Source organism: Dermacentor albipictus, chromosome 3, assembly GCF_038994185.2.
Source record: "Dermacentor albipictus isolate Rhodes 1998 colony chromosome 3, USDA_Dalb.pri_finalv2, whole genome shotgun sequence".
In the NCBI taxonomy this organism is placed as follows: Eukaryota; Metazoa; Arthropoda; class Arachnida; order Ixodida; family Ixodidae; genus Dermacentor; species Dermacentor albipictus.
The window spans coordinates 125285103-125309068 of NC_091823.1; the positions used below are offsets into that span (position 1 = coordinate 125285103).

At 42.6% G+C, this 23966-nt stretch overlaps 1 protein-coding gene across 2 annotated transcripts in view; it reads left to right on the plus strand.

Moving 5' to 3' along the window:
- LOC135909442 (MAM and LDL-receptor class A domain-containing protein 1-like) overlaps positions 1 to 23966 on the plus strand; it is a 269265-nt gene that overhangs the window by 12142 nt on the left and 233157 nt on the right. For both annotated transcript variants that reach the window (XM_065441399.2, XM_070536030.1), the window contains exons 2-9: positions 975 to 1106; positions 5918 to 6165; positions 10899 to 10989; positions 12359 to 12499; positions 16250 to 16414; positions 17128 to 17234; positions 18214 to 18310; positions 22603 to 22761. In XM_065441399.2, the coding sequence (XP_065297471.2) occupies positions 975 to 1106; positions 5918 to 6165; positions 10899 to 10989; positions 12359 to 12499; positions 16250 to 16414; positions 17128 to 17234; positions 18214 to 18310; positions 22603 to 22761 (1140 nt within the window). The remainder of the gene's footprint in view (positions 1 to 974; positions 1107 to 5917; positions 6166 to 10898; positions 10990 to 12358; positions 12500 to 16249; positions 16415 to 17127; positions 17235 to 18213; positions 18311 to 22602; positions 22762 to 23966) is intronic.

Here is a 23966-nt window from a genome sequence, read left to right on the forward strand (position 1 = left end):
TCAGAGGTCCCATGACAACGACAGCTGTTTGCCGCATTGAACATTAGTCAATCAAGTGTGGCTATGCCAAGTCTTACCGTCCTGGTTGTTCTTATCGTAATATTTATTGCGTAAGCATTAGGAGTTTCGAAGCGGTAAAACGTGTGGTGAATATATATATATATATATATATATATATATATATATATATATATATATATATATATATATATATATATATATATATATATATATATATATCGTACGCGTCACTTCACATAACGTACGTCACTCCTCGAAAGACATAGCGGTATGTCGAGAATGAAGCTCCTGGTGGGATGCGATGGGTGACCTGAATGCAGGCGGAGCAGTTGGTTATTCTCAAAACCTGAAAACCTGAAAACAGGTTCTCTCATGTCAGCAAGCGAAATTTTCTATAGCTTCATCCGACCATGAAAACTGTGTCAATTCCTATCTGCTGCCTTCAAATGCTCACCAAGCAGTGTTATCGGCGGCATGATTCGATAATGTCATGGTGATTTGGAAGCCACTGAAACATGACATGGTGGCCTTTCTTGGTCAAGCTATGCAACAACTTTCTGATATAGAAGACCGGGCGTCGTTCTTGAGACCTTTGCCGCAGGGCTTCCAGAAAAAGACTGCTCCTGTAAATTCCTGCCTAGATTGGATTGGGAATCTAGGTTCTCCATATTCAAGTGAGAATCCGTATAGTGCTTTGATCACGTGATTCGGTAGAATTCTCTGTGTCCGTTGATTCTCAACGTTGGTGCGTTGGCACAGCATGTATGTGCTGAATGAAGTCCTGACATATCTATTAGTTTTCAGGAAGCCCAAATCATTTGAATTTTGAAGCTGCTTCGCCTGAGCATTATGTGCCAGATAGAAAAAGTTAAGCTACCTCAATGTTTCACAAGTAAAAATCTATCGAGATTCAGAAAGGAGTTACTCATTTCTCGCTTTTCTATTACTTTTAGACACGTGTACATTTGAGGACGGGTGGTGCAAGGAATGGGCAACCCCAAACTGCAGCAGACGTGCCTGCTTCAGTCTACGCAACGTCGCCAGTATGCAGCATGGACCCGTTGAAGACCACACTCTTCGAACAGGTGAGCTGTTGTGTCAGTGAAGCCACGCTTTGTGTACCAGCGCGCGAAAATGCTTGTCTTCCTTAGATTTTAAAACAAAATTTTCACTTTTAGATTGACGTGCAACCGTTTTAAAAAGCTGTCATCGAGGAAACGCTTCGCCATTGCTATATGCTAGGATGCAGCAACAAAGCAGTTTCATATAGGTTTGCTTTATCGATATGGTTCTGAGGAAGCAGCTAGGAAAGCGTTAAAGAGGCAGGGATGATTTTACACTCATACGACCAATCTTTAAAGAAAGCTTGCGGCAGACAATGAAGGATCTAAACTGGTGGTGACATTAACGGAAATTATTGTTCACAATCTCTCTTCTTCCCCTTACTCATGAATGCATGAGGACACCCACGACTTCATTAATCTCTTGTTACATTTAATAGCTGTTGCACACCTCGGTGCGCCAAATAACCTCCACTTGAAGAACTTCCAGCTCTAGCTCTTCAGCTGGAGCCGTTAATTCTTGCGTGCCCTCTCAGGCATGCAGGAATTAAAGGCATCCACAAGACTTTTTTACGCCTGTAAATAAGCGTTCAGCTTTTCAGCGGAATGCATACTTAATGAAAAGGCTCAACGTTTATACGCAAATTTGAGCTTTCTTATGTAACAGAGTAATAATAAATGCTAAGGAAGTGATTGTCTGCAATTCCCAGGGAGCAATATAAAAATAGAGAGCGTATGATCGTGGAGTATTGAAGGATGTAAAAGATTAGCATGTCCATTTGAACACCTGCTTCTCCTGACATAATTAACCGATTAAGGCCCAGGAAACATGTACCAGTTACATTTTCTTGATTTGTCTGCCAGACAATCTTTTCACACTGTAAATACATAGTAAAAAGTTTGTGAGTGGCCCTTTGTTCTTTGACACTCTACAATAGTGTACTTTATAAAGCTAAGCATTTATGGGAGCAAGACCTGATGTAGGTCACGAAATGTATGTGCTATATCTTAGAGCTTCCAAAAACAAAAAGGCTCGCAGCGAAGAGTGAAACAAAATTTTGCGTGAACCCGCATCCACACCTTCTGCCCGCAAAATTACCGCTGTAGTGGGAAATATTGTTTTCTACTTCGGTGTTTGTGCTTATCAAGTCTGCAACATCACTTCATCAAGTAACAAGAAAGGGTTTCACTGTTGCTTTCTGAGGCGCACGTAACGCAAATAAATTATTGACGCAAGTCTAGACTCGATAATTGGCGATGAATATGCGCAATCAAAATTAAAGTATTCAGCATTTGGTTAAGGGCTGATTGAAACACTCAAGAGACTGGTGACATATCCTCCAATGACAATCGGTTATTGCATTTCAGTCCTGTTGCATAATTGATCTGTGGTATTTTCGTGAGAATTTTCAGTGATTTCAAGAGGGGGCGTCTACGTCTGGTTCACCAACCTGGGTTGCCCTACTTTTATTGTACCCGCCGTGGTTGCTCAGTGGCTGTGGTGTTGGGCTGCTGAGCACGAGGTCGCGGGATCGAATCCCGGCCACGGCGGCCGCATTTCGATAGGGGCGAAATGCGAAAACACCCGTGTGCTTAGATTTAGGTGCATGTTAAAGAACCCCAGGTGGTCAAAATTTCCGGAGTCCTCCACTACGGCGTGGCTCATAATCAGAAAGTGGTTTTGGCACGTAAAACCCCAAATATTATTATTATTATTACTTTTATTGCATAACTCATGTCGACTGGCATAGGAATATACATAGTCTTTGTTGTTTTCTGTTTCCTCCCACTCTTTTTCTAATTTCCATGGCTTCTATTTATCTAAATTTGCTCCAACACTTGTCACTAGTTTATTCACTGAGTAGACAGGAGCATCGTCATTTTTGTCGGCAGCAAGAAAAGAACCAGGAGGAATGTATTTATTTATTTATATAAATTACCCCTAAAGGCCCTCACGGCTGAGGGTATTACATAGGGGAGGGCGGAGGGTGTACAGGATATTGATAAAAAATAGAATAAACCACAAATTATATGGGAAAACATTTTAAGAACACAGAATGTGACAATCGAATATAAGTACCAAATACTGTTAATTCCGACAAGCACAAAGACAACAAACGAAGCAATAACATGAACAGCGCAGTAGTAAAAAATTATACCAATCATACATCTTCCAAATAAAAGCATAAGATGAAGTAGAGCAACAAGATCTGCATTATTAGACATACAAAATAAAAATAATCAGTTCGAACATGACCCGCCGTGGTTGCTTAGTGGCGATGGTGTTGGGCATGCTAAGCATGAGGCCGCGGTATCCAATCTTGGCCACGGCCGCGGTGTTTCAATGAGGGGGAAATGCGAAAACACCCGGTACTTAGACTTAGGTGCACGTTAAAAAACCTCAGGTGGTCTAAATCTTTCCGGTTGTCCCTCACTACGGTGTGCCTCATAATCATATCGTGGTTTTGGCACGTGAAACCCTATAATCTAATTTTTAATTAGTTCAAGCCTGAGATAATATTATACGCATCACGTTAAGCAGTAGTTAGGGCAGAGAACTGAGTGCAAAACTTATCGGGATCAGTGGCAGTAGCAAAGCGTGGAGGCAGAACATTCCAGTCAGTTCTGGTGCGTGGCATGAAAGATTGTGTGTAGTTAAATGTACGACATGACAAGCGCTGAACTTTAAACGGATGCTCGCGTCGGACAAATATGGAAGAAGGCAAACGAAAGTCGTTGTGAAGTGTTGAATGGTGATACAGTGTATGAAAAAGTGATAAACGTGCAGCTTTTCGGCGGTGACATAGTTCTTGCAGGCCTGCGCGTTCCTTTAATGCTGTGGTGCAGGTATGATTGGAGTAATCGGAGTAGATAAATCAAACTGCGTGGTTCTGCAATGACGCAATGTTATTTATTAAATGTGCTTGATCCAAATTGCCGAGGCATATTCAATTTTACGTCTAATTAGTTTACAGAGGGCACGTAATCGGAGGGGAGAAGGAGCATGCTTCAAGTCATGTTTTAGGACACCTAATGACCAATTAGCGGCTGCAACAATAAGGTTAATATGGTGGTTCATGTTAGGTCTGAATGAACGTGAACACCTAGGTACTTATATGTAATTACCAATTTGACTGTAGCATTATTTAAGGTATACGCGGTTTGGGTTCGCGACTGCCGGTTAGTAAAAGACATGAATTTTGTTTACGAAAAGTTAAGTTGGATGAGCCAGGGCGAGCACCATGTTGTTACTGAATCGAGGTCAGATCGTAGGGCTAAGCGATCATCGTCAGAATGAATATTTTGGTACATTTGGCAATCGTCAGCGAAAAGTCTGATTTGCGAAGAAATGGAGGTAAATAAATTGTTAATAAATATCATAAAAAGCAAAGGGCCAAGCACGCTCAATTGTGGGAAGCCGGAATGTACTTGACGTAAGGATGAATTATGGTTATTAACAGTGGTGAACTGATACATGGAAGAGAGAAAATATTTAACCACTGTAATAACAAGAGGATGAATATTTAGAAGTGTTAATGTGCTCAATAACTAATTGTGAGGTACACTATCGAAAGCTTTGGAGAAATCATCGTCATTGGTGAACAGACGACGTGCGCTACTCTGGCACCGTCTCGTAGCCATCATCACCGCAGAGGCCGTCCTGGGTGGCACTGCACTTCTCGCGCTTTCGCCATACATGCTCCTCCGCTTTTCGCCTCATGGTTCCGCTGCACACTTCTCCTCCGCCTTTCTCCTCGTGCCCTCTTCACTACCGCCGACTTTCGTCCACACTCCGCGTTCGCTTTTCATCCTTAGCTGTGTTCGTTCGCTCAGTTACGAGGGATCCCGAGGATGCCGACGTTCGCCGTAATAACAGGTGCCTAAGAGCTGCGCTCTAAAAAAAAAAAAACGAAATCCTCTTGATCCTTTCTGCAGAATGCGAGATAATCGTTAGCTGGTGGGGAACTTCAAGGCGGTGTCTTTGAGTCTTTCGTTTTTCTTGGTCACAAAGTAAACTTTCGCAGCAACAGTGGTGTATTTTTGGTATTGGGGAAGAATAACTTATAGATACGGAGGAAAGCATTTATGGCGAAAGCAATTATATGAACACCCAGGCGCATTTTTGGCGTCTTCGTCGCAGTTGCCGTGATGTTCCGTATATTGTACAAGGGCGATAACACCATCGCCGCGCGGTGTGCTGTATCTGCGAGTGAAAGCGCGCGAGGGTGAGCCGACGATCTCGGCTTAGTGTCGCGCCCGCAAGGGAGGAAAGTGCGGAGGAAGCGCGCCGTTTCCCGTCGCGCGCGAGGAACCACGGGATGGGGAGTTACGGGAACGTTATACATAGGCAGCAACTGCGTGTGGCGCGGCCACATGTGGGCGCGCGGGTTTTATATTGAAAGCGATCTACTTTGCGGACAGAGCCTAGGTGGGCCGACGGCTCGTGGCTTTGCGTTACTGCTTCTTAGCCGCTCACTTTGGGTAGGAGTTATAGACACCAGGAAGGTCACTTCGCTCACTGCTGCTGCCGTGCTTCCTCAAGCCAGCGTTCTGATACCGAGTGGCCAAAGTCATCGAGCATGACGTGTGCACTTTTGACTGTGCGCTCTGACACCATGCTTGTTAGTTTAGTTAGTAAGCGAGCGTTTACTAGTCTGTACGGCCGATAAAACTACTATCCTTACTTATTATTGTTGCCTACTTATTTATTAGCGCAATTGATGCTTCGCCTGTCATACGAACCTGCGAGTTTGTTTTTTTCGTTTATTGCCCCTTTAATCCCTAATACAGCATTCTAAATGCTGCTTGCAATGCTCTTTCATCTTTATGCGTAGATCGAGGCTCGTGCGCCTACGCAACTGCTGGCCGTGACATGGGTGGACCCACCATAATTTCTCGCCGGTCTACTGGGCCACTGTGCTTTACCGCATGGTACCACCAGTCCGGTATGGTGCACCACGCCGCAATATTCTCGGCGAAAGACGCCGATGGCATGCACCTTGAGTTTTACACAACCCAGCGCGAAATGGCCGGGCGCTGGCAGCGGGTGAAGTACTCGGAGAAGCGGAATGGTTCCATCGAGGTGGGTGCAGACTTGTCAGATACGAAAGCGATAGCCTTTTGCTGCTGCTGCCCCGGGTTTCAGTGGTTGGCCGACGACAACCTAGCTTAGTAAAATAATGGAGAGCGTAAGAGACTGCCCATTTAGGTGTCCGCATGTATATTACACAGAAATGAAGCGCCGGGCCTCACCATCAAGCAACCTTGGGTGGGCCAGCAACTGCTTCCAGAAAATGGGTCCTACCATTATTGGTAGCCTGTGGTTCAAAGGAAGAATGTGTAGCAGAGTAACCGACCAACTACCACTGACTTTGAGAATAATACTTAATGATTTCAGTTGGAATAAAAGAAATATATATCTTGTTCCAACGCCGTTTGCGTAACGCCACGATATGAAAAGCAACCCTGATCCGGTCGCTGTTCAAAGAGTTGTGAATTAGTTAAAGAAAATAACTTTTAGTGTCAGGCTTGGCAGAACCGTAGTTGATGCTCAAGGTTAGAGCGCAATAATGCTCGTAGCACCTTATGAAGTGGCGCCAACATGCACCTGATTATGTAGGCATCGTACCCCCTCGATAACACGGAGAACCTCTTTAGGGTTGACGAAGCCAGCTGTCATTAATAGTCCAAAAGACTGCATTGTTGTGCGAGATGTGTAAATATTGTGAGAGAGAGGAGTGGCGAAGCAATAGGCCTGAATTCTTATCAAGTAACAACTTAAGCTAAAAAGACAGAGGGAACATTGAAAGCGTATGTGTAAAGCCAACTAAACAGGCACTATGCGCGATATCTTAAAATATTGGCACATTTTGCCTAGCCACTATATTCATTTTTGCGCGTGCAACACACTCACACAATGAAATAATTTAAATAACTTTTATAAGAAGTAAGCTCATTATACAGTGTACTCGTAATCATTCACAGTCATTCGCATTTGCAGTACAAAACTAGAAGTAGTTTAGGCTTTATCTGAACTTCAATCATCGATAATATTTATATTTATATTGAGTAAAAAGAAAAAGTAAGCTGGAGGTTTACTATTAACAGTCACTATTAACAGTCACTTAAGTATCCTTACTTGTTTGATCACGAAAGCCTAATGATTACTCTAATTCATTGGTTAAATCGATTTTAAGTGATGACATACATTTATCGCGTTTCCTTCATAACAGTTCCTTAGTCCGCCTTAATTCATCTTGCTCTAAGTTTCACCAACCTTAATCCAACTTAGTGCACTTTAATCCACCTTAATCCACGTTACACCAATTCGTACCAACATTAATCCCTTTCACTTCACCTTAGTTCACCTTTAATTCATCTTAATTCACTTTATTCCACCTTAAGTCATATCACTCTAACTTGTTCTCACTTTAATCAATTTTACCTAACTCTAATTCATCGCCGGATTTCGCAGTGCTAGCTGCAGCAGGCTCATGCCTGGAAGGTAACGTCATCACTTGGTCACATGGGTTTTGGTACCATCGGATGCCAAAGCCCGTTGACGAATTTCATGCTTCATGGAGCGTATAATGTTTTCGCATTAAAATGACTTGGCCGCCGGAAGAAGCCAAACGCACAAACTCTGCCGCGATGCGTATGGTCCCGTTCCAAGTGAGCTCGGAGCAGATTCGGAGAACGGTCGGTGGTATCCGTGCGTATGCGTATTTCGGAGGCACAAGCCAACACTAACCCCGCGCAGCAGATTTGATGCGCAATGCTGCGATATTTGTCAGTAACCCATTGAGCGCAGTGGTCGTTCTTGTCATTCAACGACAAAGCCGATTCTTCCTGTAGCTTAGTACATTTGTCTGGGTCCTACCACGCTACACAACGGATCGCAGCGAAGGGGAGCCTGCTATGGATTGAAGACAGAGAAACCGTTGCTAGGACAAGCGTGCAGGCGGTCTCCAAGGGAGCTCCCTACCTGTTTATTGATAATCTTTATCTGAGATTGCAGGGGTTTCGTGATCGAAACTTCGTGAAGACTCAGCGGCGCATGGAGGCTGGCGGCGAGAACGCCCGCCCCATTGGCGCTCTGTGGCATAGCGCGGCGCACTCGAAGTACCAGGCTAACCTGTTCGATGCACTACATTTTGGCCAGACAAAGGTAACGCGCGCCACCAGAGAAAAAAGGATCAGGTAAACGAATCATTAGATGTCGCTCAACAAAGTCTACTCATCACGCGGTGCCGTCGTCGTCTTCATTATTGGATGCATGTACTTTGGGGCCGCTTTCACGGGACCGTAGCGTATTTTATTAATTAACCTCGGGTCATTGGGAACAGTTGGATGAATAACTACTGTGTCCAATAAATGATTAAAAAGCGGTGACGTCTTCCTTATTCTTGTGCAGCGTCTGCATGTTGTCTCTTACCACGTTTTCAAATATGCGCGCGAACCGCAGGTGCTATCACACCCCTATTACTTCAGACGTATGATAACCAGCACAATGAATCCGTCATGATCCCTTATATGGGATGCGTGTAGTGGGATCTCAAATTGTAGCGGTAACCATTGACTGTTTCGGGACATAAGAATACGCCTTGTAAACGAAAAGCTAGCTGTCGGAAGCATCACTTATTCCCCAGACCAAATTATTCCCCAGCCAAATTATTTATTATTGGGGGCGCAGGGCCACCTACTATGTTTATCATTTATTATTTTCTAATTTTTTGTTGCGCCTTCCTGTCCACCAACACGCGCTACTACCATGAAAAAGCAAATAGCCCTGCAACTGCCATGATTACGACTTAACGATAAGAGAAAATGTGAGAGAGTTAAACGAGATGCGAAACGCGTGGAGGATAACTCGAAGATATATATCCAGTTAGCAACCCTGCATTGGAGAAGAGGTCAGGGAAGACAGAAATATACAGAAGAAAACCCCATGCAGAGAGAGCGACAGAATGAGAGAGCGACATTAAACAATGATTCGGCTTTGTGCCAGTTGGTTCTGCAGGGCTGTCTCTCCCTGAGTTCGTCTAAAGTTGTGCTGAAACATTTTGAATTATGATCGCGAATCGCAAGGCAGACAAAAAAGGCAGCCTTTATACAAGAACCCTCTATCGCATGCACATGGTAGTGAAACACTCCGTAGAAGCCCACATGTCCTCTAATTAGGTTTGATGACGATTATAATGATGATGACAATTTATTGGCACCCCTTTGAAACGGGTCGGTGACTAATGGTCCCCTAGGCTTCACGAGCTAATCAGGTATTAATACATCCTGATCAGGCAAGGGTTTCGCTCTCCTTTCTCAATCTCTTCTGTCTTCCTTAAATCATCTAAACCTACCTATGCCTCTAAAGGCTCCGGTCCCATCAGTCTCTTTGTTGCTTTTTCTACCAATACTCTAAACGTCCCTTGTTTATCTCGACTGTCTATCCGGTAATGCTTCTATCTGCTTTGTATGCCAGTACTTCTGGAAGATAAATATTACCTTCTGGTCTCGTTTGGTGTCCGCGAATTCCATTAATATGCTGTCGGGCATGAGGCGAGATGGCTTGCCTCCGCTATGCAGGAAGCCACGACACATTTATGTAGAGCGAAAAAAAATCAAGCTCTCCAATAGCGATTGAACACACGATGTGAATTCCAGGAAATGTCACGCACATAAAAACAGGTAAACATACTGAACCGAAAGTACAAGACACATGTGTAACACAAAGAGGTGGCAGCGTCTGTGCAGCATGGGGGAAGACGATCGTGTCGTGGATGTGGACAACCTGCGGGTCGAAACGAGAGATCCCTGACTTTTAATTGCGGAGGTTCAGCAGATGGTGTTTAAATTGGCATTGATTGGTCTTTCCTCACCATTTATTCAAGTGAGCATTGCAATCCCGGAATAGAGTGCATGGTCGCGCTTGCCGCCGCGGACGTGGAACTCGGAATGTCAGAGCGAGCAGCAACAGTGCACCGAGACGTCCCTACGGAACTCTGACACCAAATCCATGCTGCAGCAAATAATCGACGCCCTGCAGCTGCTACTATCTGGCTTAAATACGCCCATGATGCTTAAAGCTGCTAAAATATGCAGTCTCTTGGTTATACTGCTAAATAGACAGTCTCTTGGTTATACTGCACTAATGACGACGTTTGCCAGCGATGATGCATACGCTGTGAAGCATGCACGCGTGGTTTGCTTAGAAACAGTACATGATGTACAGCTCTAACCACTATAACCTTAACCAGGTCACCCTCCTTCCTCTTCACATCTATCACTTTTCTTTCCCGAAACCCCTTCTCTAGCATGGAGTGACAGGACAGAGGCACTTCACTCATGCTGACCTCTCCACCTTTCTTCCGTCAAAATTCGCTGTTTGCTTACATTTTTTAGCAATATTGCATTTTATCGCCCAAGTCATTTCAAAGAAGGTTGATAGCCCCTTGCCGAAACGTTGGCTCCTGCGATACTCCTTCTTCTAGCACTGCTCATGGACTTACACTGCAAACTTTGAGCAATAACAAAGCTGCAGTATTGCACAATGTTTTTTTTTTTCTTAGGAATCAGTCAGCTGGCTTTAAATGTATGTTAAAGCTTCCTGGCTCTGCATTTCATCACCGAAAGTATTGTGTAATATCTGTCGTCACTCTCGCCTACCTGTACTTCAAATCCTTCACAAATTCAGCAGTCACGCACTTCCTGCTGAAATAATTTCTAACTGAAGCTCTGCATATGCCTATGCTCCAACGATTTCATCCCTGCGATTTTTTGCTCGTGATATTTAAACCATAAATAAAAATTGGTTTTCAGGTACAGATTTACTACTTCGTCAGGGACTCTTTTGAAGAAGCTACTTTTGCCGTTGATGACCTGACATTGGAGAGCGGAGAGTGCCCGCAAGGTAATAACAGCCTGTTCGTACAATGCACCTTTCGAATGCGAAGTCAAATGAGTTAGTTTGCTCCGGTGATAAACTGGCTGTGTGTAATATGCGCCAGTGAAAATTCCGCAGTCATAATTTGAGATATGAAAGTGTTGCGTGCAACGAAGCCAACGTGCCAACCTTACCACTAATAAGCCACTAATAAGCTAATAAGCCAACCTTACCACTGTCTTCAGCTTCGTACTTATCTTCGCGTAGACCTCGTCTCACCATGTCTCCCTCTACAAATGTCCTCCAATATCACTGCATTGTTGTTTGATACTGTGAATTCGAATGAACCGCTGTTTGCATATTGAAATAGCTTGTGAACGGAGCAGTCCAAATGTACAAACACTGCACAATAATGAAGTTAAGACACCTGCGGTGCAATAGCTATACTATAACTGACATTATTGTTATGACCACTGCGGTTCATATCTATAAACATCGCATAGAGCTACACGTTGCCTTGTATGAAAATAAAGAGAATTGAATACATGCTATTTAGTTTTATTAGCATTCACAAAACCTTTGCTTCACATAAATCTCAAGGTTTGTGTGAAATCAGCAAATGCCTTTAATCGTATGCCTAAACAGACGCATATCACACAAGATGATTCCCAAATACTTGCGAACATTAACCATAGCTTGTTATTTCTAGTAAAGAAAATGTACCGTTCTCATATGCGGAACCTCAGAAGTGGCAAAATAAATAATAAGTAACAAATGAGTAAAAATTGATGCCTAATTTTTAACTACGTCGTGACCTGTATTAATATATTGTACTAGACGCTCAAGCATATTCGCAAGTTAACACGTAGTGTTCTGTAAAAGATTTTAAGAAAACACGAGCAAATTTTGTGAACTTCAACTGCGCCAGGGACGAGAAACCCAGTTAGAAGAAGAAAGGATTGACGCAGACTAGCAACTTGTTGTTCTCGCTAGTTGCGTTGTCCTGTCTTCTTGCACCTCTATGTGTCATGCCTAGCGCAGTTTAAGTTCATGAAAAGATGTCTTACCAACTAGCCTCCCAACACACTATCGCTGAAGCAAAGCATATATTTGACAGGTAAATAACAACAATAATTCATATGCTGATCGTACTAAGTTGTGTCCTTATGCACTCTCATTTTACCGAACGGTAAACAGATATTGTTTATATTATTGAGTTCTATGTTTCCTACATTTAATTCATAAATGCTATATTAGTAAATAATTGCGTACTATACCGGAGAAGATGAATAAATAATACGAACAAAAGTGTTTTGGGCCCGAGCGAGCTATGCACTTCGTCCCAATTATTTCAGCCCTCGCTTCTGTGTAATTGTAACAATTCAACGCATTCCAGAACCAACGGATGGCTCCTGTAACTTCGACTGGGGCGACACATGCGGCTATGATCTTGGAAGGGGCGACAATAAATGGAAACTTGAAGGAAGCCCGCGGAAGAGCTTCTTCCTTCCGGACTATTCAACAGGCAGTTATCACGGTGAGCACGTGACACTGTGTAGCTTGAGCATGACAAGGCTTCAAGAAACATTATTTTGCTCATTGTATTCATTCCAAGTTGAGTTACTGCTTTGACATGCATACTTTTCTGTGCCGCACCGTTTCTTTTTTTTCCCCTTTGCTGTCGTGAGCTAAGGTCATTGTGGTATAATTTATTTCTAAGTAAGCATGCACTCCTGTCAGTCTTTGCTTGCTGGGTCACCATTAATCACTTCAAGCCTCTATCTTCTAGCTAAATTATATCTCGTTTGAATTCTATGGTACTCTAGAGATCATAGAAATTTACCTGTGATTTCTTTGAAAAAAGCGCCAATTGAATGAGCCAACCTTACGACTGTGTTTAGCTTCGTACGTATCTTCTCGTACACCTTATTTCGCCATGCCTCCCTCAACAATAGCTCCCAATATTATGGCATTGTTGTCTGATACTGTGAATTTGCATGAACCGCTCTTTACATATTGAAATAGCTTGGGAACGGAGCAATCCAAATCTACAAAGATGGCTGTGCTCTTGTGAACTGAGCACACCCTTGAAGACAGGACTGGTAAGCAGCCTCAATGACTTTGCCCACATCAGTCTCGCAATTGATATGAATACAAAAATAAATACAGCTCAGTCAATAAACATTTCATGTGCGAACTACAATGTCGTAAGATTTCAATGCACAATGCCACTTCCATAGCGCGAGCCAAAAACGCAAACACATGAGGAGAACATGATCGTGGGCTGGTTCAGCCAATGATCAGCTTTGCAATAGACATGCTACTATGCACTTGGTACGATCTTCCCAAATAAGTTTAACACACTGTTCCGCAAAAAAAATTAAAATATAGTTCGCATATGTAACGATCGTGACTTTTAGGAACGTTATCACGTACAGTAACTGCGCTTCATGTTGTGGTTGACTGCTTTCTTGTCAGAGTGGACATTGCAGGTTGGGTATTTTAATCGCTTTTGCACAACGTGCAGGGCAAAAAACTACCTTTCAAAATACATAATCATGGGAGCAAAGCGAACAAATTACACTATTTCTAGGCAAGAATTAACGATTTGCAGGTGCTTATTCCTTCACGATACGCACAATCAGCACAAATTTAAACGCCAATAGCAATTGACTCCCGAGATCGCCTGTAGCGCGCAAAAGCACGTAGAAGTGCGATGTGTTCCCGCCTTGTCACCAGTTTTTAAGCATGGATTAGCCCCAAGTTACCATTTAAAGTGTCTGTTACAAATTGTTAGAAACTGTTAACTTTCCCAATGAGCGTGGAAAAGAAACCATGTTTTTAATAGAATCAAACTGCTTGCGTTTGAATTTACTCTTACCGTATATTAGCCCATCAGTGCACATGTGTCTCCTTTTGTGCCATGACTGCCCATATTATTTTGCATAACTCGGTGCTCTACATGAGCTACGAGGCATTCGAGCTTAAAACTTAAATAGTTGAGATTTTATGCAAAGGTTCCAAATTGGGAAAATGTATGGCACTGAATAGCATGTATAAGTCTGTCATGGCGGGCAACGTAATTACCTGGTGAGACCCTAAAACGTCCTGCTGTTGCTGCCATGAGCAGCTTTGAACAATCATTACCTTCTTGGCAGTAAGAGTAAATGGATAGGGTTCAAGTTACCGCTATATTCTAGCCGCTTCTGTCATATCGAGGCCAATTTCCAGCTTATGTCTGTTTTACTGACGCAACAACAGTGAAACATTTTGCCCTTCGTCTTGAACTAAAAATGAGTAAAACTGCCATCAAGTATTGCGAAGAGGCACATTTAACGCTGCTGTTTATTTTGGTCAAGTGAATCTCACATTGTCACTGCGGTAATTTCTGTGCAACCAAGCGCTTCCAAATACAGGTGCTAGAGCTGCGCTGTATAATTAGTATTCTTCAGCATTACAGTTGTCTATGGGGAAGGAAATTTAACACGTGATAACACTAGAAATGTTTCCGTAAATGTCAATGTTTTTCAATGTCTCACTACGGCTTACCTAACGTGGTTACCATTCATGAAAAAGAGGATAAGCCGTGATGGAATAACCTGAGAAAATTACCATTTTACACATCGCGCCCGAATTTATTTATGACAAACGCATGAGTACAGTGCAGATACCATTTGTCAGGTTTAATCACACGATTAGCATGCATATCCTACTTCTTGTTTCATATATGCTCCGAGCTGGCTGACACTCAGACACTCTTAGTAAGGCTCCTTACAGCGCAACACAACACACGGACAAAAGGAAGGTATTAAACGACGACACGACGCTGACTCTCAGCTGATATTTTTGTTGAAGATATGTCTGACATAAAGACAGGTGGCAGTTCATAACCATGACATGCCCGAGACACAAAGATCATGGTTATGAAATGGCACCTATACATGTGTTAGACATATCTTCAATAAAAACATCAGTTGAGAGTCAGCGCCGTGTTGTAATTTTATATCTTCCTATTGCCCGTGTCCTGTGTTGCGCTGTAACGAACCTAATAATTAATCTTGACCAACTGGCCCAATTTGCCGTCTCGAGACACACAGAAAAACGTGGTGCCGACGTGAAACAGTAGTAGTAGTAGTAGTAATAGTAGTAGTAGTAGTAGTATAAGTAGCCGCTGTTCGTGAGGCTTAGAAAGAAGCATCTTGCATAGCACGCTACATACTTTTACCTCTGTAGAAATAAATGTTGTACCCGATTTTGGTGGCGCACAGCTGTGACCGACACATTAGCGTCAACGCTATCTGTCGAGATTGCTGTTATAAAAAGAAAAAGTTTCATTTACAGCTGCGGTACCTTTATCCAGCAATATGCTGCATGGTAAGGAGGAAGGCGACTGCATCAACTGTTGGCTCTCCCTGTTGCAAACTACGCAGCCACCTACGAAAGCCCCGCTGCCCGCGTATTTCCAATGGCCAACAAATAATATGGAGAAGTGAACTTTCCTATAGGCCTTATTAGTTTCGTTTCGAATAAAATACTCGGTAACCGGCAAGACCCATAGTTAGCAGTATGACGCTGCTACTATTGGTCTCATTTCATCGATCACCATCATTCTTGCTCTGGATGACGGGAATGGAGAGTGGAACTTTCGTGAGAAAAATATACTGGCTCGTGTTAATTTCCACAGTGTTTCTGGCTGTTTGCCAAGCGATCGAGCATATGCACGGGTTCAATCCTTGTTTGTTCCATGTTGGTTCAATCCATGTTGGTTCAATCCAGCCGAATACACACCCAAGTAGGAGGCAGGAGTAAAATGCTCAGTTTACAGTAAGGAGTCCCTACCCCCTTTTGGCGATACGTTTTGCAGCTTTGTCAGTAAACAAAGACAATTGCGCTTCTCTCTTTTTACCATTTAAAACGCGAATTAGGGCATAGTTAAGTAAGATGTAGTTCATTAAGGCACTCGAGTGCACGACCTTTTGTGGCAGTCGAGCCTACGACTTTCGTTTTGATTAAGGCGAAGTAAATTAAGTCACAGTGAATTAAGATACATGTAATTAAGGCACTCGAACCCACAACCTTAGGTTGCGGCATGATGTGTAAGCATTGCGTGGTAGTCACATAGCCTTCCCATTGTTCCATGTAGGGATAAATAGGTGTTCATTGAATTTTATTGTTGAGAGTTGGAAGAATGAAAGGGTTCTAATGCAAAATTATGAAACCATATGTGACTAGCTCCGTCCCTGAGGATATGTTGTAGCATATGACAGAGATGGTCATCTTTTTCCAGGTGGTGTCGTGTACCTCGGTCTCAGAAATAATTTTACGAGAGCTGTCTTGACTTCTCCAAAGCTGCCTGGACGTCCTGCAGTTCGATGCCTTCAGTTTCGGTACTACATTCCCTGGACTGAGGCGACCCCCGAAAAGGCGTATAACATTACAGCTTCCACCACTGGTAACACTTCTTCAGTGCATATTTTTACCATTTTGATTAATTTGCTACCAAAGACCAGTTTTATTTTCACCAACGACTTTATCCGGATTATTCGCAAGAAAATAGCGCCAGTGATTCATTTTATATGCCTGCTAACCTTAAGCCGTATATTTGGTTTCGTACATATTAACACAGTCGATGCTTTGAAATGTGTGCTCATTTATAGAACATACTTCTGCCAGGTCATTATTATTTGTTCGCTGTCAATGCTGTGTAACTTCAGGGTTTCTATTTTTTTAGAGAACACAGAAGAAACTTTGAATTGCTCAACGTGTCTTTTATCTCAGTTCTACTTTATGACTTCTTTGTTAATCTCATGATATAGCTTTATCTCGCTGCCATGTAGCAATTACTCTGACCACCTAACCTAGACCGGAGGTCTCAATACAGTATTTGACTATAGGACCTCCTTTCGTATTTCATATCTATCAACACATGCAACGATTTTGAAGCAATAAACTCAGAAAGTTTTGTCGAGAAAACGTTCAAGAAAAAAAGAACCGTGGAGGCTTTAAGTAAGCGTTGCTTAAACTTGATCGATAAATACTGTATAGCTAAAAGGTTCACTTCCGATGGTGCCGATAAGTTTATCTAAAATATTGTGTTTTGAATAGTTTTTCCGCCATTGTTCTTGTAATCTTCATGAACTGTACATGTTGACGCAACTTTTTCAGGCAGCTTAGCTGGGCGTGAACATCTCTGGTACCAGCCTCCTGAGGCATTGGTTAGGGGCACCTGGGCCACTGTGGACGTGACCTTCAAACTAAAAAATGACTTCAAGGTACGTCTATGAAGAATTCGTAGGGCCATGTAACGACTGAATAATGATTGTGGGTATGTTTTTTTTTCACTTTGCCATTACAGCATTATTTATTCAAACTAACGGATTTCAAGATATAATAAATGATAAATGTGCAATTTTTAAGTTATGTTATGGGGTTTTACGTGCCGAAACCGCTTTCTGATTATGAGGCACGCCGTAGTGGAGGACTCCGGAAATTTCGACCACCTGGGGTTCTTTAAAGTGCACCTAAATCAAAGTACGTGGGTGTTTTCGCATTTCACCCCCATCAAAATGCGGCCGCCGTGGCCGGGATTCGATCCCACGACCTCATGCTCAGCAGCCCAACACCATAGCCACTGAGCAACCACGGCGGGTAGGTGCAATTTTTAAAACATGAATTTTAATTCACCTTGTTTCGCTACAATAAGGCGGTATGATATCTTAGATATTCAAGAATACGAATTCAGTACTCTCCTAATTGTTCAATTGATTCTTACCATTTTTTGTGATTGCTTGCAGAGGAAAACATGATGCCTGATGTGAAGTTATTACTGGGAATTTTTTTTTTGCCACTTACCCACCAGCTATGTTAACACATAGACAATGCATGGCTCCAAATAAATAGAACATCGTGACACCAACGGGTTGTTTCGGTGCAGGCTAGCCACCGTGGTTGCTTAGTGGCTGTTGTGTCAGGCTTCTAGGCACGAGGTCGCGAGATCGAATCGCGGCCATTCCGCATTTCCATGGGGGCGGAATGTGAAAACACCCATGTACATAGATTTAGGTCCACCTTAGAGAACCCCAGGCGGCCCAAATTTCCGGAGCCTTTCACTACGGTGCACCTCCTAATCAGACCGTTGTTTTGGCACGTAAAACTCCTTAATCTAATTCTTGTTTCAATTTTTTTATGAAGTTGATTGTGAAACTGTCACAGGCAACTTCAAAAAAGTATTACGCAATGGCTTCTATGCAGATCGAATTCCAATGCGCCTTACAGTCGGAACAGTTCATTGCTAGACCCTTCTGCGCGATTGATGCCATCACACTTCAAGACTGCACTGGAACGAGAAGTACGTAACATGGTTTTTCTGTAATAAGTACCATATAGACAGCGCTCTGTGGTGGTATCGTTACTGTCCCCCTTAAAGTGGCACTTTGCGATATCTTACGCTTGCTTTGTTTGATTCCGTAAACGTGACTGAAGCTAGGGAACGAACGCATGCAAAAAAAAGGCGCCAGTGAAGACTATTGTTGCCTGTACGAATACAAACTGACTTATGGATCCCTCCACGTCGAGGCTCATCCCATCGCTGCTAATGCACTGTGTATTCACTTTAATATTTCTATATGTTTTTCATGTGGTTCTTATGGAAATTAGAAGCAATTGATGTAGAGCCCTTGGAGTTTCAGTAAGAATTATACAGAAAGGATGAAGAATTACCAGAATGGCATACAGAACATTTCAGTAAGGATGGTTTTGAATCAACTTCCTGGTGTGAAACGAACGAGCCATCCAGTGTCTCCACAGCTAGAGACCACGTTCACTTGAGCACAGGTGGGCGTGTCTCAAAAGTCCGGTGATAAGCGTGTTACTTCGTTGCAACTTTGAGACACCGTTTAAGATAAGTGGTATTACAACTTCTTTCTTTCCGCATTTTCGAATTCTCAACAATAGAGATATGGCATTAGTACTTATGATGATATAATGACGAACAATACTGCAGCCTTGAAATAAAAAAAACAATAACGATATGAACCAAGAATTGCCGCCCTTCAATTTCATGTTATCAAGTTAAGGATAATTGACGCCATTCCATTTACCAGCTGCCATTTGTCAAAGGGAAAACGAAATAGAAACGCGCTGAAAGTACTGCCACATATGCAAGAAAATCCAAGTGTGCCTGCATACCCACCATGTTGCCAGTCAAGTAAAATGAAGTACTCAAAAGGAATTAAAGAACACGCAGAAACATGCGAATTCGACTACACTAAGCGACTCAAGCAATACCACCATGAATAATGACTCAGTTGCATAGATGTCTGATTTCACTTGTAGTACGCATCCAAAATGTGTTATGCTAAGGCATCTTCCACAACAGTGAATGTGCAATAGACGCGAGCCTTGCAGTGCTTACCGCGAGTGCTGGTGGAGCTTGCAATCATTTCTCATTTTATGGATTTTATTAAAGCGTTACGGGGGGCGGGGGAAGGGGGAGTATTGCTGACTCCAGATAGATTGATGTCTTATTGCCCCATGTAGGGTCGATAACATACTGTTGTTCTACACTATACATTTGCAACAGAAATTAATTCCTCTTTGAAGCTTCTGTTGGAGTTGAAAAAAAGGTGGTGTTTCTGCCAGCACTGTCGTCCTCTTCTAATGCTTAAGAGGAAGCTTTAGCTCGGGTGCTCCTATCTAAATACATGTAAAAGGAGAATTGGTTTTTCTGGGCAACCACTGCACCAAAGTTGGCGGGATTTGCTGCATATAAAAGAAAAACTTAAAATCTAGTGACTGTTGGTTTCAAATTTCCGATTTAGGTCGTCAATTTTTTATAAAAATTTGGAAAAAAACGCAAATTTTCAGAAAACGAAACTATCAAGTTTACAACTCCGTAACTCAGCAAGAAAAAATATATCGCAATTCTGTGAATTGTACCTGATAGCACATCTAAAGCGGAAAAAATTGTTATGTTACACATGAACCTCAAAAAATGGCGAAATGTGTAATTACAACTTTTGCAGAACCCTTGTAAACAACGTAACAAATTCACGTAAGATGTAAACTGACATAACAAATTTGTCCGCTTTGAATGGTCTAATGGATGCCGTTTACAGAATCGCGATATCTGTTCTTGATGCAGAGCGTTTAGTTTGTAAACTTCATGCTTCTATTTTTTTCAAACGTCTGAATTTTTGATAATCCTTTTAACAAAATTCACGCCCTAAATAAAAATGCCACTTCCAACAGTAACTAGAATTTAACTTTTTCTCTCAAATGCAACAAATTTCATTAAACTCGGTCCAGAGATTATCTCAGGAAAACGTTTCTGCGTTTTTACATGTATTTGAATAGGCCGCGTCGGAGTTGGGCCCGAGCTAAAGCTTCCTCTTAAAGGTAGTTCTGCGCCAATCATTACTTTTCTGCAAAGCCTTATTCAGGAGTCGAGGGATTGATTGATTGCTTTTCTTTAATTCTGAGTCAGGCAGGCATACACTGACTAGCACCGACGCCATCTTTCAGCGCTCTGACTTATTTTAGTCTCCCTTGTCCCCTATCACACTCCCACTGAGACAAAAAAAATAATGCAGAAACTCCACTAGAGTTGTCCAACTATGCTTAAGCGTGCCCACAAGTTTGAGCTGGCCCAATTCCAAATTTAATATTGGCTAACCACCACATTTAAGTTGACCCACCTAAACGTTTAAGTTGCCCACCCCTAAGTTTAAGTTCGCCCATTCTCATGTTTAGCTTCGTCCACCTTTAAATTTACCTTGGCCGGCCCACCCCTAAATTTATCTTGGCCTACTACCAGATTTGAAGTTGGCCCTCCCCTACTATGAGCTTTCCCATGCATTTTCTAAGGCGACCTATGTATCCCTATTGGTATGCTCTCCTTTTTTTAGGAAGGGGGCTAAATTGGTTTTATAGCTTATAATGTTACGAATCATTGACATTGCCAAACACCTACTAAATCAAACATCTACAAAATATCTACTCGGCATTGTTGCCAAATTTACAATGTTACAAGGCATGTTAGCAAACATCTCCAGGGCATACCATGATCAGTCTCTAACTCCATACCACGCCAAAATAAACGCCTTCAAGTACTGTTTTTTTTTCACGTACAATTGAGGAATAGAACAAGCTGCCGGCTGATGTCATTATTAGCATTTATGCTGTTGACAAATTGATTGCTTCTTGCTCATAGTCATGTATCACACAGCATCAACTTTCTCTTGTTACTGTACAACCTGTTCTATTGTAATTTAGCGCTTATGTTTTGTGCTGTCACTACGCTGAACTTATTTTGTGCATTTTTGTACATTTATGGATCTCCTGCAAGGGCCCGCTGTGAGGGCCTGCCATATTTGATAAATAAATGAAATAAATTTACGATATTAAAGCCACTGAATGTCTTAACTTTGGAAATTACGTATTTTTGTGCATATACAAGGCATTACACTTTTTTTGTGACGGGCTAGTCTACTCGCCAACGAATGCTTACGCATTGAAAACGCTTGGTCTTCAATCGTGCCATAACCACCACTACTGAACGTTTTGCTCATTGGTTCAATTGAAAGCACACCACGGTTTGGGAGGCGGGGACGGTCGGCAGACAGCTGTTCCAACGATATCCTCATATTTAGGTGGCCATTTGAGCGATTGATAAAATGAAAAATGTTTGCATGTTTAAGAATTTGGAAATTTCTCTTTATGTGGTTGATTGAGTTGCTTTTAGGAAAATTACATTACTGCTTAATTACTGCGGTCGACCGCCTAGTCCAAAAAGAGTTACAATTTAGGATTAGTATTCGTTTGCATTCCACATGTGTGACTTACAAGTAAACATTACAAAACATAACGACAGAGTTGACTGTGAGCAAATGGTCCCGGTAAAACGTTAGGGAGCAATGCAAGCAGCATATTGCCGTGGTACATCTACAGGCTACAAAAACTGCGCATTGCAATCGCATGAAAATGCACTCACGTATATTGCACGTATTATTTTCATTTATCTTTTTACAGAAGGTAATGACGATATTTGCTTGCCATGCGTGTCATAATTTCCAAGTTGCATGTTATATTTGCTTTTACTGCTGTTAATAGTTTTATTTTGATTCCTGAAGTTACGTTAGTAGCTAATACTCGCAATCAATAAAATCAGCTACGCACGCCTAGAGCAACGTTGTCCCACTTCTTAACGCAGATTGGGCTTATCACACCCGCATATCATCCGCATATTAACCGCATGTCACCCGCACATCAGACCCGCATATCACACCCACATATCGCACCCGCCGTGGTTGCTCAGTGGCTATGGTGCTGGGCTGCTGAACACGAGGTCGCGGGATCGAGTCTCGGCCACGGCGACCACACTTCCATGGAGGCGAAAGGTGTAAACATCCGTGTACATGGATTTAGGGGCACGTTAAAGAACCCTATGTGGTCAAAATTTGCGGAGTCCTCCAATACGGTGTGCCTCATAATCAGAAAGCGGTTTCGGCACGTAGAACCCCATATTTTTTTTTTTATATCTATCACGGCTTTCTTTAAAAGCAGCGGAACCGTATCCTTCTATGTTGATCTACTTTATCCGCAACTTAATCTGGAGACATCGCTTACTGGTGCTATGCTTAGATTTGCAGAACCGACACTGCAGCTTCGAAGACGGCTGGTGTACGTGGAAAAATGTCAACAAACGAAGAAACAACAGATTATCCTGGATTCTCGGTGGGGGAAAAGTGAAGACTACTCTACTGAGACCACCTCGGGACCATACTTTCGGAAACAATTCAGGTGAGGCACGCACCACCAACAAACAGTGAATGACTTTGGTTTATTTTGTGCATTGTTCCTCTTAGCCATTCACAGAATTCGTTTTGATGAAACGTGGTACATAGGGTATAAACAGGGATAAGGTACCTCAGAAAGGCTGGCCAACGTTTCGATAGGACAACCTATCTTCGTCAAAGGCGGCTTCCTCATCCTCGGCATGTTAGGTTTAAAGGGTTAGTACAGTGATGTCACGTGCGATTGTTGTCGGTGGGGGCTTGATGAAAGGAGTCATTTGTAGGGTGTGTATTTGACGAAGTGACTGCAAAGCTGTAGTGGCAATAGCATTACATAATGCAGATCATAATACAGACTTTCGTTACCGGACTGGTGCTGTTAATTCACTACTCGTATGACTTAAAATAATCAGTGCGCACAAACTTCATCCTTGAACGCGCAAAGTGTCTGTTTTTCGCGACATCTGCCGTATTTTAAAGCGATTCATTGTGCATTCTAAGTGCACTTCATTTCAACTAAACTACAGAAAATATTGTATATGAAACGTAATGAACCATCCTCATCTAACACAACAAAACCAGTGATTTAGAAGACTAGGTAAGTACTGAAAAGTGAGAACGGGGGGGGGGGGGGGGTGCAACATAGCCTGCACCTAAATCTGTACACTATGTGGCATCAACTCGTCCAGCTAAGAGATAGAAATCGAGTTCATTGGATGCGAAAGGTGGGATGTCAACCAACACAAAATAATACGGAGTTGTCACATTCATTCAACTATGTCGCTTGACAGGAGGAACTTCAATTGCGCATTTGTCGCCTTCTGGTGTTAAGACTGCACACGGCGGCCCTACAAATTGTCTGATGACACAGTGGCCGGTCATTGAGCTGTGCCAAAGCTGACTCAAGAAACTGTCTCTGGTAGCTGTAGAGAGCACAATGTCAAGGTCAGTAATGCAGGAGTCAGTTCTGAGTCGCCATACAGCCCTCAAACACATTATATCTTGCTTATAATTGACACAGCCCATTACCGTGAGCTCGAAACTTACATGTCATATGTGGACCTTCAGCCGCAAAATCGAACCACCACCGCCACCACCACAACCTGCGCAGCATCTTCATCATCCTCACCATCATGTCTCGTTCATTGGTGTTCTCCGTAATGAGAGCCACGATAGTGTTGCCTGCTGGGGCAACATTTGCCAATGCATCTG